Source organism: Pteronotus mesoamericanus, unplaced genomic scaffold (assembly GCF_021234165.1).
Source record: "Pteronotus mesoamericanus isolate MK-2021 breed Mesoamerican mustached bat unplaced genomic scaffold, CSHL_Meso_final contig_40, whole genome shotgun sequence".
Taxonomy (NCBI): domain Eukaryota; kingdom Metazoa; phylum Chordata; class Mammalia; order Chiroptera; family Mormoopidae; genus Pteronotus; species Pteronotus mesoamericanus.
The window spans coordinates 4,998,478-5,012,303 of record NW_026555150.1 but is presented as its reverse complement, the minus strand read 5'-3'; the positions used below and the strand labels follow the sequence as shown (position 1 = coordinate 5,012,303).

Genomic DNA, 13,826 nt, shown 5'->3' with positions numbered 1-13,826 from the left:
CTCTCTCCTCCCAGCCCAATACTCTATTCCTACAATCACAGACCTTTTTTTCAGCCTCTTTCCTTTTCCTCCTTGTAGTAACCTCAGTTTATTTCAAGAACCTAAATACAGATCTACTTTATGAATAAACTTTTAAGTACTGTGTTATAAAGGCTCTAATTTTGGACATTTGAAACTACTTCAAATTAAGATAAAATCATGAGGACAGATTATTGTAAGAATCCATGCTGTGTGTGCCCTAAAATCTGTGTTTAAGCACATACATTCTCTATTTCTTGTTGACATTGTTTAATATTTATTTTTGGTTTTAAGATGCAGCTGAACATTCTTACACATTTTAATCTCAAAACAAATGCACATGCTTCACGTGTGTATACCTCTGAACTCAAATGTGAGGATGTTAAAGAATTACTTTGTGATAAGATCCTGTAGCAACATGGAAAATCATACATCCACAGAATTCCAGGTCATGAGCTTTGATCAATCCAAATAAGAATATTGAAGTTTACAACTTGGAACAGCAATTGCATGACTGTATAAGAGATGGATAGTGAATATGCAGTTTGAAACTTTTCATTATGAGGGGATAATGTTTGTTCACTTAAAACACATTTGTCAAGGGCTATACCAGGTGTTAGAGATAGAGTGATGAATACCATCCAGTCCTTCCTTCAAGGAGTTTATACTGATTTGAGTGCACTTGTCATTAATTTGTATCGAAGTGCCACCTACAAGGGATTTAAAACAGTTGTCCTATTTGCTGAAATATTCTGGATAGACTTCTTAATACATTTTTACTTGGGAGTAATTTTAGATTTATAGAAAAGTTGAAAAGTTAGCACAGAGATGTGATGCTTAATTTTATATGTCAACATAACTGGGCCACAGGGTGCCCAGAAACTGGGTCATTGTTATGGGGGTGCCTGTTAGGGTGTTTATGGGTGAGATTAACATTTGAACTGGTAGACTGAATAAAGCATATTGCCTTCCTTTATGTTGCCTTCCCTTATGTGGGTGGACCCCACAAATCATTCGAAGTATTAAACAGGACAAAAAAGCTGACCCTCCCATGAATAAGAAGGAATTTCATCCTTTCTGACTTCCTTGAACTGGTACATTGCTTTTTTCCCCCTACCTTTGGACATGGTCTGGAACTACTATACTACTTCTATGTACTGTATGATACATACATACACACACACACACACGTGTATATATATCATATATGTGTGTGTATATGTATATATGTATACACATATGTGTGTGTGTATATATATATATTATTTTGGTTGTTTCTCAGGAGAACCCTGACTACCAAGAGAGTTCTTGTATATCCTTCACCCACTTTAATTTTCCCATAAAGTTATTATCTTCATTACTATGATGCATTTGTCAAAACAAAAAAAAAATTCCACATTGAAGAAAGAGTAAAGACATGGGATACATAAAATGGAGCTGTTTTAACCAAACTGCTAAAATTATTAACATTAGGAAAGTTGAGGCATGAGGAAGGATTCTGTTCTTGTTCTAAGTAGCCTGGGAACTTCAACTTTTTTAAAATTTTCCAGTCCTGCATCAGTGGGTGGATGGATATACATCTGGACATCCAGATAACCCTCTAGGTATCCCCTGATGCACTTACATATACATCCACCTGACATCCATTATCCAGACCACCAAGATGGACCAGACCTCCTGACACCCATCTCCTGGACCACCTGGCATCCATCATCCTGACTGCCTGACATCTGACCAGTAACTCTCCTGGACCAGTCCTAGGCCTAAGAATGCACAACGAGTAATTATCAAAAATGTAATTTTTGCTATAAAAATTTTAACTTTTCTTCCTTCTTTGGAACACTTGTGTGTTTTTGCCTAGCTGTGTTTCCAGTTTGCAAACTCTAAGACTCTTGAATAAATCTCTATCATTTATTTCTAGAAAAGCCTTTAGATTCTTCTTGAGTTTGTTTGACAAACTAAACTACAGACTTTATTCAGATCTTACCAGTTTTACCCTTGTGTACTTTTCCTGTTACAAGATCCTTTTTTCTGTTCCAGGATCCCCTCCAGAATACCACATTGTATATAGTTTCCATGTCTCCTTAGTTTTCTCTGATTTTTGACAGTTTATCTGAGTTTGACAGTTTTGAGGAGAACTGGTTATATATTTTGTAAAATGCATCCTTATATGGGTTTTCTAATGTTTTCTTTTCTCAAGATTAGGCTAAAATTATTAATTTGGGAGAAGAATACTACAGAGGTGAAGTGCCCTTTTCATTACATCACACAGAGGTACGTGATTTCCATGCAACATCAATGGTGATATTAACATAGACCACTTTCTTAAGGTACTGTTTTCCATGTTGCTCTATTATAAAGTTAGTATTTGCCAATTACCATATTCTATTTCTGTGAAACAAGTCAATATGTCTGGTTCACAGTAGGAGAAGTAAAGAAAGTAATCTCCTCCTAGACATGGAAGTATCCACATGTATTATTGGAATTTTGAAAATTACATGTTTAAGACAACCTTATTACTCGGTAGAGGAGATTTCATCAAAAGAATGAATACATGATGCTCAGCTGTAAAGATTCAAAGAACAGAGCTTGCAGTTCATCTTTGCTTATACATCATGTCATATTCATGGACACATTTCTGGGGCATATGGGTAGTAAGTCATAAAAGGCCTTTTTTTTTCATTAGGGACTCTTCAATGTCCCACAGACTGGTGGAAAGTAGGCGAGAGAAACACAGACTGAAATTAAACTTCTGTCTCTGTGTACTTAAATTTCTGGTAATATTGGTTGCTTTGCTTCCAATATTAACTTAAAGTGTGGATCTCCCATCCTTGCAACAGGATCTAATAAAAAACCTCATAAATGCTGAACACATTGTGCAGATTATTAAAAGTGTTAAGCTCTAGCTATTTAAAAGATATCATGTTGTCTTTGAAACAAATATTTCTCATTGTTGTCATCCATGGGTTTTTTTTTCTTTATAGGTTTCACTATAACTCCTTGCCTAATCCCTATCATATGAGCATGTCCTATTATTCTCTATTCTGTGTTAAACAACTAATGAAGGGTATCATTAGTACTTCTCCTGAAGTACATCAGTATGTACATTTGAACTTTGTCATTCAGGCACCAATTCAAAAACACATTTTGTCTTCTAAACCTACCTTTCAAAAAATCAGCCACATTACTAAACACTGTTCCCTAAATAATAAAGGTGGAAAAAAACATGATTCTTACTTTAATTCTAATAAATATTGTATTGCTTCGTAGTTTACAGAGGGTTTTTTCTTTATTTTTATTGCTGACACTATTATAAGCGTTCCATCCCTCCCCCCGCCTCACCTCCCCCTCACCCTTACAACCCCCTCTGGCCACCATCACACTGCTGACTGTGTCTATGGGTCACGCATATCTGTTCTTTGGCTGACCCCTTCACCTCTTTCATCCAGTCCCCCCCTCCCCTCTTACCACTGTCAGTCTGTTCTATGTATCCATGCCCCTGTTTCTATTTTGTTCATCAGTTTTCATGTATTTTCTCTCATGCGATCAGGTGATCTATCCCCAGAATCTCTGGAGGAAGGCATAGATTGAAAATCATAATTTTAAAACAAAACAAAAAAACACTAAGACTCATAGAAGTTAATGGTGTGCTCTCACTGCTCATGAAACATAGAAGTATGTATAGAACACTTGGTCGGCACATGTTTCAATCAGAATAGATGCGCTTAGGCTGTATACCAATACCCCAGGAGCTTAACACATCAAAAGTCCATTTCTCATTCACACTAAGTTCACTCTGAGTCTGGGAGAGTCCCCAAGACATCTGACCTCTACTTTGTCATTCAATATTCCAGGCTTCTTTGGTCTTTCTTTCCCACCCCAGTATGATAAACACAATCTTCCACAATTACTATGGCAAGGAAAGAAAAGATGAACAATCTCACCCCCGCCTTTAAATACTTCTACACAGATATGGCACAAGCCACTTCTCTCACTTTATTGGATAAAGCAAGTCATATGACTTTATCTAACATCAAGGAGGCATTTGAGCAAAAAAGAAAATCAGATATCTTGGTGAACATTTGTATGTCCACCACAGGTTACTCTTTTGATTCCCTTCCACAAGATCATACGGCCTCAACTCAGAATGTTCATGAGTACCATTAATAAGGACCCACCACCTAATGAAGTATCCTTCTGGACCTATAGTCTAAACAATTTTATGATTCTAAATCACGATTTCAATCTACCTTAGCGAAAAGACTCTCAAAGTGACATTATTACCTAGCAGCCAAGAGCATAAAGTCTGAAGTGAGAACAACTTTGGTTTAAATGCAACTATACTACTGACTATCTTTGAAACCTGGGGCAGGGTATTTAACAACTTCAAGTAAAAAGGAGATAAAAACAGCCCTGGCTGCTGTGGCTCAGTGGATTGAGCACCGGCATGAGTACCAAAAGGTCACCAGTTCAATTCCCAGTCAGGGCACATGCCTGGGTTGCAGGCGAGGCCCCACTTTGGGGCATGGGAGAGGCAACCGATCAATGTATCTCTCACACACTGATGTTTCTCTCCCTCCCCTTCTCTGTCCCTTCCCCTCTCACATGCCCCCAACTGGGGCCTCACCCACAACCCAGGCATGTGCCCTGACTGGGAATCAAACTGGCGACCTAAAAGTAAATCAATAAATTTTTTTTAAAAAAGGAGATAATAAGAGTATCTGCCTCACAGATTTCCTTTGAGCATTAAGAAAGTTAATGCATAAAAACACAAAGCTTGGCGTATAGTAAACCCCCAATCAACTTGTGCAACTGTAGCTCACTGTAATTATAATAAACATAGATTCTGGATTTTCAAGGACAGTCCCAGAGTTGTCTTATCTTCCCTTACCTTATGTATTGATTTTGGTGCAAAAACATTGCTACAACTATAATTTACAAGATAAATTTGAAGTATTAGGAAAAAAATAGCATACCTACAAAGTTTTCACATGAATAACATAGTGGGTTTATATTTGGGGAAGAGTGGTTAGACTATAACACCTGTTTTAATTAGATTCTACTTAATAAGGTCATTTGTCAGTAAGAGTAAAAAATATAGTGTTCTAATATGAGTGATTCTTCATGATTTCATGTTGTTTACCATATTATTCTCAGGTTTTATAGATACATGAGAATTAATTGTTTAGTGTTTAGAGCCATGAGCTACTAAGTCAGAACAGTCTTACAAATTAGGAAAGCTAGGAACACAATTAAAACATATGATGCTTTTCAACTAAGTGCAGTTTATGGTATTACTGTAGGCCACATAAATTTATTTTTATCACCATAAGCACTAGCATAACAGGAATATCATAATTTCTTTAGTATTTTTTCTGAAAGGCCTAATGTTATGTTAACTCTTACTACTGTCAATTAATGTACTTGCAAACACTAGCGTTCCCCAACATTAGTAGAATCCCATAAAACTGAACACTTCTTATTTACTCACTTTATATAAATAATATTCTGAGATTACAACAGTATCAGATAAAAAGCCATTTAGATAAACTCTTAATCATTATCAGGCTCATCTAACTGCTGGTCAAAACAGAATTTCCGAACTTTTGAAATCTAGCTGTCCACAATACTTACAATTTTGGGTTTTGTGTATGTACCTGTGTGAAGCATGAATTTATCCTTAAAATTACACTGAAATAATCTGCTAACCTCTTTTGTATAAATCAACAAACATATACAAATGGGAGTAAACTGTTGACCTAATATGAAGTCACAAAATTATGACTTTATCTCCAACTCTATGCTAGTTGGTAAACACTAAAATAATGTCTTTACACAAAGAAATAGTATCTTTTCCAATACTTCCTTAATGCCTATATAATTTATTTATAAAATGATGTATTTATTATGACTGCCATTGATTAAAATGTGGCCTATCTTCCCACTTTTTGAAGTATAACTAAACCTTTGAAATATGACTAAAATGAATTACAAAGAACAAGTTTTGCCCTCCTTTTCAGAAAGAAGCTAAATTTCTTTTCTTTACAATGCTTTTTAAAATACATCTTTTTTAATTTCCTTCCATGTGAATTTTTTCTTTAATGTGTTGTGAATTCCTCAAATATAACCATTTAGGATTGTTTTTACTACCTGTACTAGTATGGACAACTAAATGTACAGACATTATTTTGAATGTACAGAGTCTCCTAAGGAATTAATTCATCTGTGTTGCACAGTTGACATTTTCAGGGACTTATGGTGCAGTTCATGGGACAAGTTTCTGACCATGACGTCTCATTTTGAGCCCTGCTTCCAGCTTAGTAGCAGTTGGGCAAGCCAACCTATCAACCCAAGATTCCACATGTCCATAAACATTATTACAACCTGTCCTACCTACATCACAAGGTTCTGGTACAAACTGTTTAGGTCAATATGCATAAAATCTTTCCAACAACTAGAAAGTACTATAAAACGACAATTACAGATGACTCAGTGAAGTTAAGCACCAAAATAATTATTTCAACTTCATGCCTATAACCAAAAGCTTTTAAATGAAATAGCTTAAATAAAGTGGTCATTAAGCAAATGAAATCTGTATTATCCATACTGAGTTCCTATACTACTCTATTGGGCCTAATTTTTGGAAAAATTTAATTCATTTTAGAGGGAAAAATCTGAGCTAAGATATTTATTAGTATTTATGCAAACAATCTGCATCCACTAATTCAAAATAGGGGATTTTTTTCCTCAATAAGAGCACATTCTTTTTTTTATTTTTTTTATTGTCCAAATACATTTGTCTCCATTTTCCCACCATCACTTTACCCTGCCCCACCCACCCTCAATCCTTCCCCACTTTGGTTTTGTCCATAGGTCTTTATACATGTTCCTTGATTTGACCCTTCCCCTTCTTTTCCTCATTACCCGCCTCCCTCCTTCCCTCTCATTACTGTTGGTTTCTTTTTCCTTTCAATGGTGCTGATTTTATTTTCCTTGCTTGTTTTTTTGTTGATTAGGTTCCACTTATGGGTGAGATCATATGATATTTGTCTTTCACCCCCTGGCTTATTTCACTTAGCATAATGTTCTCCAATTCCATCCATGCTGTAGCAAAGGGTAGTAGAAGACCACATTCTTTAATAGGACTGTATTTGAAAAATAATTCCACACAAAGAGAATATATGAGGTCTGTCTGGAAAAAGCCCACCTGTTGTTAATATAACAAGAATGGTTTGCACAGCCAAGGAGAGTGGACTGGAACGTGCATGTAAGAACAATGATGACTTCACTGTACTAGTTAGTGGGGGTAGTAGAAGCCATTGAGTGAGCATATGTACTATGTGGCCATCGCATTCAAAATGACTGAACCAGGAGAACAGCAAATCTGAATCAAATTTTGTGTTAAGCTTGAATGTTCCTCTGCAGAAACTCTGGATAATTCATAAGACTGCAGCTATGGGCTACTGGTGATTGGCAGCTTCATCACAACAACACACCAGCTCATACATCATGTCTCATGCAGAGATTTTTGGTGAAACATCAAATCACCCAGGTGACTTAGCCCCACTACAGTCCAGATTTGGCACTCTGGAACTTCTGGCTTTTCCCAAAACTAAAACCACCTTTGAAAGGGAAGAGATTTCAGACCAATCAGTGAGATTCAGGAAGATAAGATGGCACAGCTGATGGCAACTGGGAGAACTGTGTGAGGTCCCAAAGCACCTATTTTGAAGAGAACTGAGGTGTCGTTGTCCTATATACAATGTTTCTTGTATCTTACATCTTTAATAAATGTCTCTCTCTTCATAGTACATGGCTGGATATTTTTGGAACAGACCTTGTATACCTTAACACAAGAAAGCAAGGGAGGACTACTTTACATTATACAGACCAGACATTCACAATGAGTTACCCACCCAACCGAAGACATTTTTTATACTTATTACAAATGTGGTAGTCAGTCCAGTACATGCCAACAATCATACACAGTTCTAAGATTTAGTAGTGTGAAGCACACTTATCTGTTTCCATAGGGCTATGTGATGTGGCCTTTATTTCAGAGGAGGAGAAATGATTGAATTGCTGCCTGCTCTCTAATGTTTCAACTAACCATTCCATTGTCTCATCAAGGCCAGTGCCTTTGGTTGCTAAAGTTTTGATATTTGCCATTTACGGTCCTTCAAGGCAGGCAACCTAAGTGAATGTGCCATCTCTATGGGAGTCTTGGCCTGTTCCATGTCCTGCTTATTTGCAAATACCACCAAAATGGCTTTTCTCAGTTCTTCTTCCTCTAACATGGCAAATAACTGTGATTTGGAAATGCCATTTTGGTTCTGGTCACAACTGTCTACTACATAAATGACTGCATCTGCGTTTGAATAATGACATCCCCAGTATGGCCTGATAAATTCCCAGACTTGGAATGTAAGTTTCTTATACGGTACCATCTCAACATTGAATCCAATAGTAGGAAGAGCAGGAATGATTTCTGCAACCTGTAACCTGTACAAAATTGTACTTTTTCCTGTTCCATTTAATCCCAACATTAAAATCCTCATTTTCCAGATTCTAAACAGACTAGAAAAATATACTTGAGAAAAAGTCACCCATGAGGGACCGCCTCGTCCATCCATGATCAGAGACAGGCCCTGACCTCCGCAGTGACTCTGACTCGAACCTCGGTACTGCCACCTGTGAACACAGGTGCCACCAACTCCTCTTGCCTTGGCCTCCAACTCTGGCTTGGAGGTGTTTTCCTTTGAACCTGGTCTGCCTGCTGAAGCTAAATTTCTTGGAAAATCCACTTCCCTATAGACATCCACAGATCAGTTTCCCAGATTGTCTCCATAAGGTCAGGTTTCCTTGTTAATTTATAGTAAGTGAATTATGTGCCCTACATGAGGGGAATGACATCCAATTAAACTGCTGAAGGACCATCAGATTTGCATTCTAACTGTATAGTTTTATACCAGATATTTTGGACCCTCACATTTTTCAAGATTAATATTAAACTACTTTCTATTAAGATCTCCTCATGTAAAAAAAAATTAAAACTTGTATGTAATTAGAAAACTGAGATATTTTTAATTATTCCAGAAAACTCAGAAGGAAAATGAAAATAATAATATGGAGTGAATAACCAGTATCTTACAGGAGCACAGCTCTTCTGAACAGGTATTGGGAAATACTGATGTAGACACTATGCGGCTCAAGGGCAGTAACCTTGATTTCTTTTTTTATGCAATTTCCCCAGTAACTAGCTTAGTGCTGGGGAGTGTGTACTAAATGTTGGATGGATGGATGGATGGATGGATGGATGGATGGATGGATGGATGGAGGAATTAACAAATGAACAAAATGACTTCTGATCGAGAGTTGAAATAGGTCATAGACTTCACTTTATGAGGTCAAAATTTCTGTGCCCCAAGAAAAATTCTTTTTGCACTCTATTAAATGGCCTTTTAAGATTTGAACTTGACATTATCATCAAATCAGTAGATACATTTCAAGAAATAATACATGATTTTGACCTTTATTATTGTAGCAACCACATCATCAGTCTGCTTGATTAACTTGTCAGCTTTCTCCTCTGCAGACGGTGAGTCAAGCCCTTTGCACTGAAAGCTTTTAAAATGGCTAAAGAATCCATGATAAGGTCAGGATATATCAATAGAGAAAGATTTATTTTATTTTATTTTATTTTATTTTTATAAGAAGAAAATGGCTGAAAATTGATTAGTGGCTGTCTCAAACACCACTTATTCATGTTTTTTATGCAAGTAGGACACAGGTTTTCTCACAGTAAAGATTTTTGAAGTTAATTTAAGGTGCATTTCTATTTTAAGACCACATAAACTAAAAGTTCTTTATAGAACTGCAGCCTGAGCTGCATTTTCAGGAAGTGTCTTATTTATTAAACAAACAAAGTAGTAAAATACCCTGAACTAAGCAGAGAGAAATATCACTACATTTCCCAAGACTAGCTGTTATCAGTGTCAATCAACATTTTTAATAATCCCATTTGACACTGTACTACAATATATATCATGAAGGGGTTAGAAAATGTGTCTTCTAAGTACCTAATATCAATGTAATTTATGTAAAGAGAGAGAAGACAGTCATGTGATTCAGCCTGAGACCACGTAAAAACATTGTTATAGAAACATATAATTTTAAATACTCAGAAGAAATAATAAGCAGAGGACAACATAGTGAAGGATTAAGATGGTGGTTCAGGATGGGTCAGCTAAGTCAGTGGTTCTCAACTGGGGAAGATTTTGCCCCCCAGGAGATATTTGACAACATCTGGAGACATTCTTGCTAATCACACCTGTGGGCGTGCTACTAGCATTTCAGTGGTAAAGACCATGAGTCATGTTAAAAATCCTGCAATGCACAAGATAGCCCCCAACAACAAAGCATCTGGCCCAAAACGTCAGTAGTGCTGGGGTAGAGAAACCCTGACTGAGCTGAGTTCTGGTAAGGCAAATTCATGTTACTCTTGGTGTTCAACTTTCATTATCTTCCCACCATATTAGGTTACTAAGTTTGCACTAAAGCGATCAATATTTGAATGCACACACTGCTCTAAAAATTATGTGATCTTAGTCTATTTTCCTACTTTAATGTAATGACACTTGACCCTTATGCATCAGAATGATTTTCGTGGTAGACAGAAACACTATTATTGTTTGTTAGGGTATGAGATAAGATTATTTGATTTTCCATGTCTATTTTTAATTTTCAGACCAGGAGGATAGTGAATCAGCAAAGAGTTAATAACAATTATTATAAGATGTCTCATCTTAAAGGTAAAAAAATTAAAATAGAACTATCCATAATGACCATAAGGCATATAATTAGCATTGATGATTTTTATTTTAAGTGACACACTTGCTCAAGTGCTTTTGCCTCTCAGAGACAGCAGTATACTAATGGTATCGGACCTTAGTTTATTTCCCCGTTTCACTCATCAGTCTTTTTTACCACCTAGTGAGAAACATCATGATTTGGAAAAGTTTGTATATTGATGTAATTGACTTTTTTATAAGGCATATCTTTACTGCCAAATGTCCCTCTCACTTTTGTGAATGAAAAAGTATCTGGTCTGTAAATAAAAATATCTTGCACATGATGGTCTAAGTTCCCATGGTCTTTGGCTGGGGTTTTATATGCTGTTTGATTTGTGTTCTAAAAGAAATGCAACAATTTCAGGAGTAGCTTAAAATTTTGGGGGCTCCATTTTACATTTCATGGTATGAGAAGATAAGACAATTTTCAAATGACCTTAGTCAAGGGGTATTAAACAATGTCATATGCCCAGGTCCTTTGCCCATTTTTTGATTGGATCGTTTGTCTTCTTGGAGTCAAGTCGAGTGAGTTCTTTGTATATCTTGGAGATCAAACCTCTATCTGATGTATCATTAGCAAATATATTTTCCCAAATGGTTGGCTCCCTTTTCATTTTGCTGATGTTTTCTTTAGCCGTGCAGAAGCTTCTTATTTTGATGAGGTCCCACTTGTTTATTCTTTCCTTTATGTCCCTTGCTTTAGGAGACATATCAGTGAAAAAATTGCTGCGTGGGATATCTGAGAGTTTCCTGCCAATGTTCTCCTCTAGGACTTTGATGGTGTTGCGACTTATATTTAAGTCTTTTATCCATCTTGAGTTTATTTTTGTGTATGGTGTCAGCTGATGATCCAATTTCAATTTTTTGCATGTAGCCATCCAGCTCTCCCAACACCATTTGCTTTTCTAAGGAGGAGATACAGAGGGCCCAGAGGCATTTGAAAGGATGCTCTGCATCACTAGCCATTAGAGAAATGCAGATCAAAACCACCATGAGGTACCACCTCACACCGGTCAGAATGGCCATCATAAACAGATCCACAAACAACAGGTGCTGGCGAGGCTGTGGAGAAAAGGGAACTCTAGTCCACTGTTGGTGGGAATGCAGACTGGTGCAGCCACTATGGAAAGCAGTGTGGAATTTCCTCAGAAAGCTGAAAATGGAACTGCCTTTTGATCCAGCGATTCCACTGCTGGGACTATACCCTGAGAACACCAAAACGCCAATACAAAAGAACCTATGCACCCCAATGTTCATAGCAGCACAATTTACAATAGCCAAGTGTTGGAAGCAACCTAAATGCCCATCAGTAGATGATTGGATCAAAAAATTATGGTACATATACACAATGGAATACTACGTAGCAGAAAGAAAAAAGAAGTACTAAACTTCGCAACAGCATGGATGGAACTGGAGAGCATCATGCTAAGCGAAATAAGCCAGGGGGCGAAAGACAAATACCATATGATCTCACCTATAAGTGGAACCTAACCAACAATGCAAAGAAGCAAGGCAAATATGGCCAGCAACACTGAAAGGAAAAGAAATCAACAGAGACAAGAGGGAAGGGGGGGGCAGGGAAAGGGAAGGGAAGGGGAAAGTCAAGGAACATATAGCAAGGACTCATGGACAAAACCAAAGGGGAAGAGCTGAGGGAGGGAAGGTGGGAGGGGGCAAGGGAAAGGGGGGGGGGGGAAGGCAGAGACAAATGTATTTAAAAAGTAAATAAATTAATTAAAAAAAAAAATAAAAATTAAAAAAAAAAAAAAAAAAAAAACAATGTCATAAACGTTATTTTTAATTATTTTTAGTGTATTTTTATTGTATTTTTTCCATTACCATTTAGTCCCCTTATATCCCCTCCCCCATTAAATCACCACACTGTTATCCATGTCCATGAGTTCTTTTTCCTTTTTGCTCGATCCCTCCACGCCAACATCCCTGCTCACTAGCTGTCATCTGCTCTCCATCTATGAGTCTGTCCCCATTTTGTTTGTTAGTTCAGTTTGTTCATTAGATTCCACATATGAGTGAAATTGTATGGCATTTGTCTCTCTCTGACTGGCTTATTTCACTTAGCATAATGTTCTCCAGGTCCATCCATACTGTTGCAAAGGGTAAAACTTTCTTCTCTTTTATGGCTGCATAGTATTCCATTGTGTAAATGCCCCATAGTTGTTTTATCCACTCATCCACTGATGGACACTTTGGATGTTTCCATACCTTGGTGATTATAAATAATGCTGCAGTGAACATAGGGGTACTCATGTTCTTTGGAATTAGTGTTTTGGGTTCCTTCAGATATATTCCCAGAACTGGGATTTCTGGCTCAAAAGGCAGGTCCATTTTTAATTTTTTGTGGTATCTCCATACTGCTTTCCATAGTGACTACACCAGTCTGCATTCCCACCAACAATGCAAAAGCATTCCCCTTTCTCCACAGCCTCACTAGCACTTGTTGTTTGTTGATTTACTGATGATAGCCATTCTGACAGGTGTGAGATGGTATTACACTGTGGTTATAATTTGCATATCTCTGATGATTAGTGACATGGAGCATCTTTCCATACGTCTATGGGCCATCTGTATGTCCTCTTTGGAGAAGTATCTATTCATGCTCTTTGCCCATTTTTTAATTGGGTTGTTTGATTTTTTGCTGTTGAGTTTTGTAAGCTTTTTATAAATTTTAGATATGAATCCCTTATCAGATGTATTGGTGAATATGTTCTCCCATTCTGTGGGTTGTCTTTTTATTTTGTTGTTTTCCTTTGCTGTGCAAAAAATTTTTGATGTAGTCCCATTTGTTTACTTTTTCTTTTGTTTCCTTTGCTGAGAAGATATATCCAGTAAAATATTGCTACAAGCAATGTCCAAGATTTTGTTGCCTATGTTTTCTCCTATAACTTTTATGGTCTTAGATCTAACATTTAAGTCTTTGATCCATTTAGAATTTATTAT

At 36.9% G+C, this 13,826-nt stretch overlaps 1 protein-coding gene across 1 annotated transcript; it reads right to left on the bottom strand.

The window, feature by feature from the left end:
* Positions 1-8,165: 8,165 nt before the first annotated feature.
* Positions 8,166-8,576, bottom strand: LOC129073289 (ADP-ribosylation factor-like protein 1). The gene has a single exon (XM_054576947.1). The coding sequence runs from the start codon at positions 8,574-8,576 to the stop codon at positions 8,166-8,168; it is 411 nt and encodes a 136-aa protein (XP_054432922.1).
* Between the last annotated feature and the right edge of the window lie 5,250 nt (positions 8,577-13,826).

Bases quoted from the DNA above. Each gene is read 5' to 3' on its own strand.
- LOC129073289 (XM_054576947.1), bottom strand. From the start codon at position 8,576: ATGAGGATTTTAATGTTGGGATTAAATGGAACAGGAAAAAGTACAATT.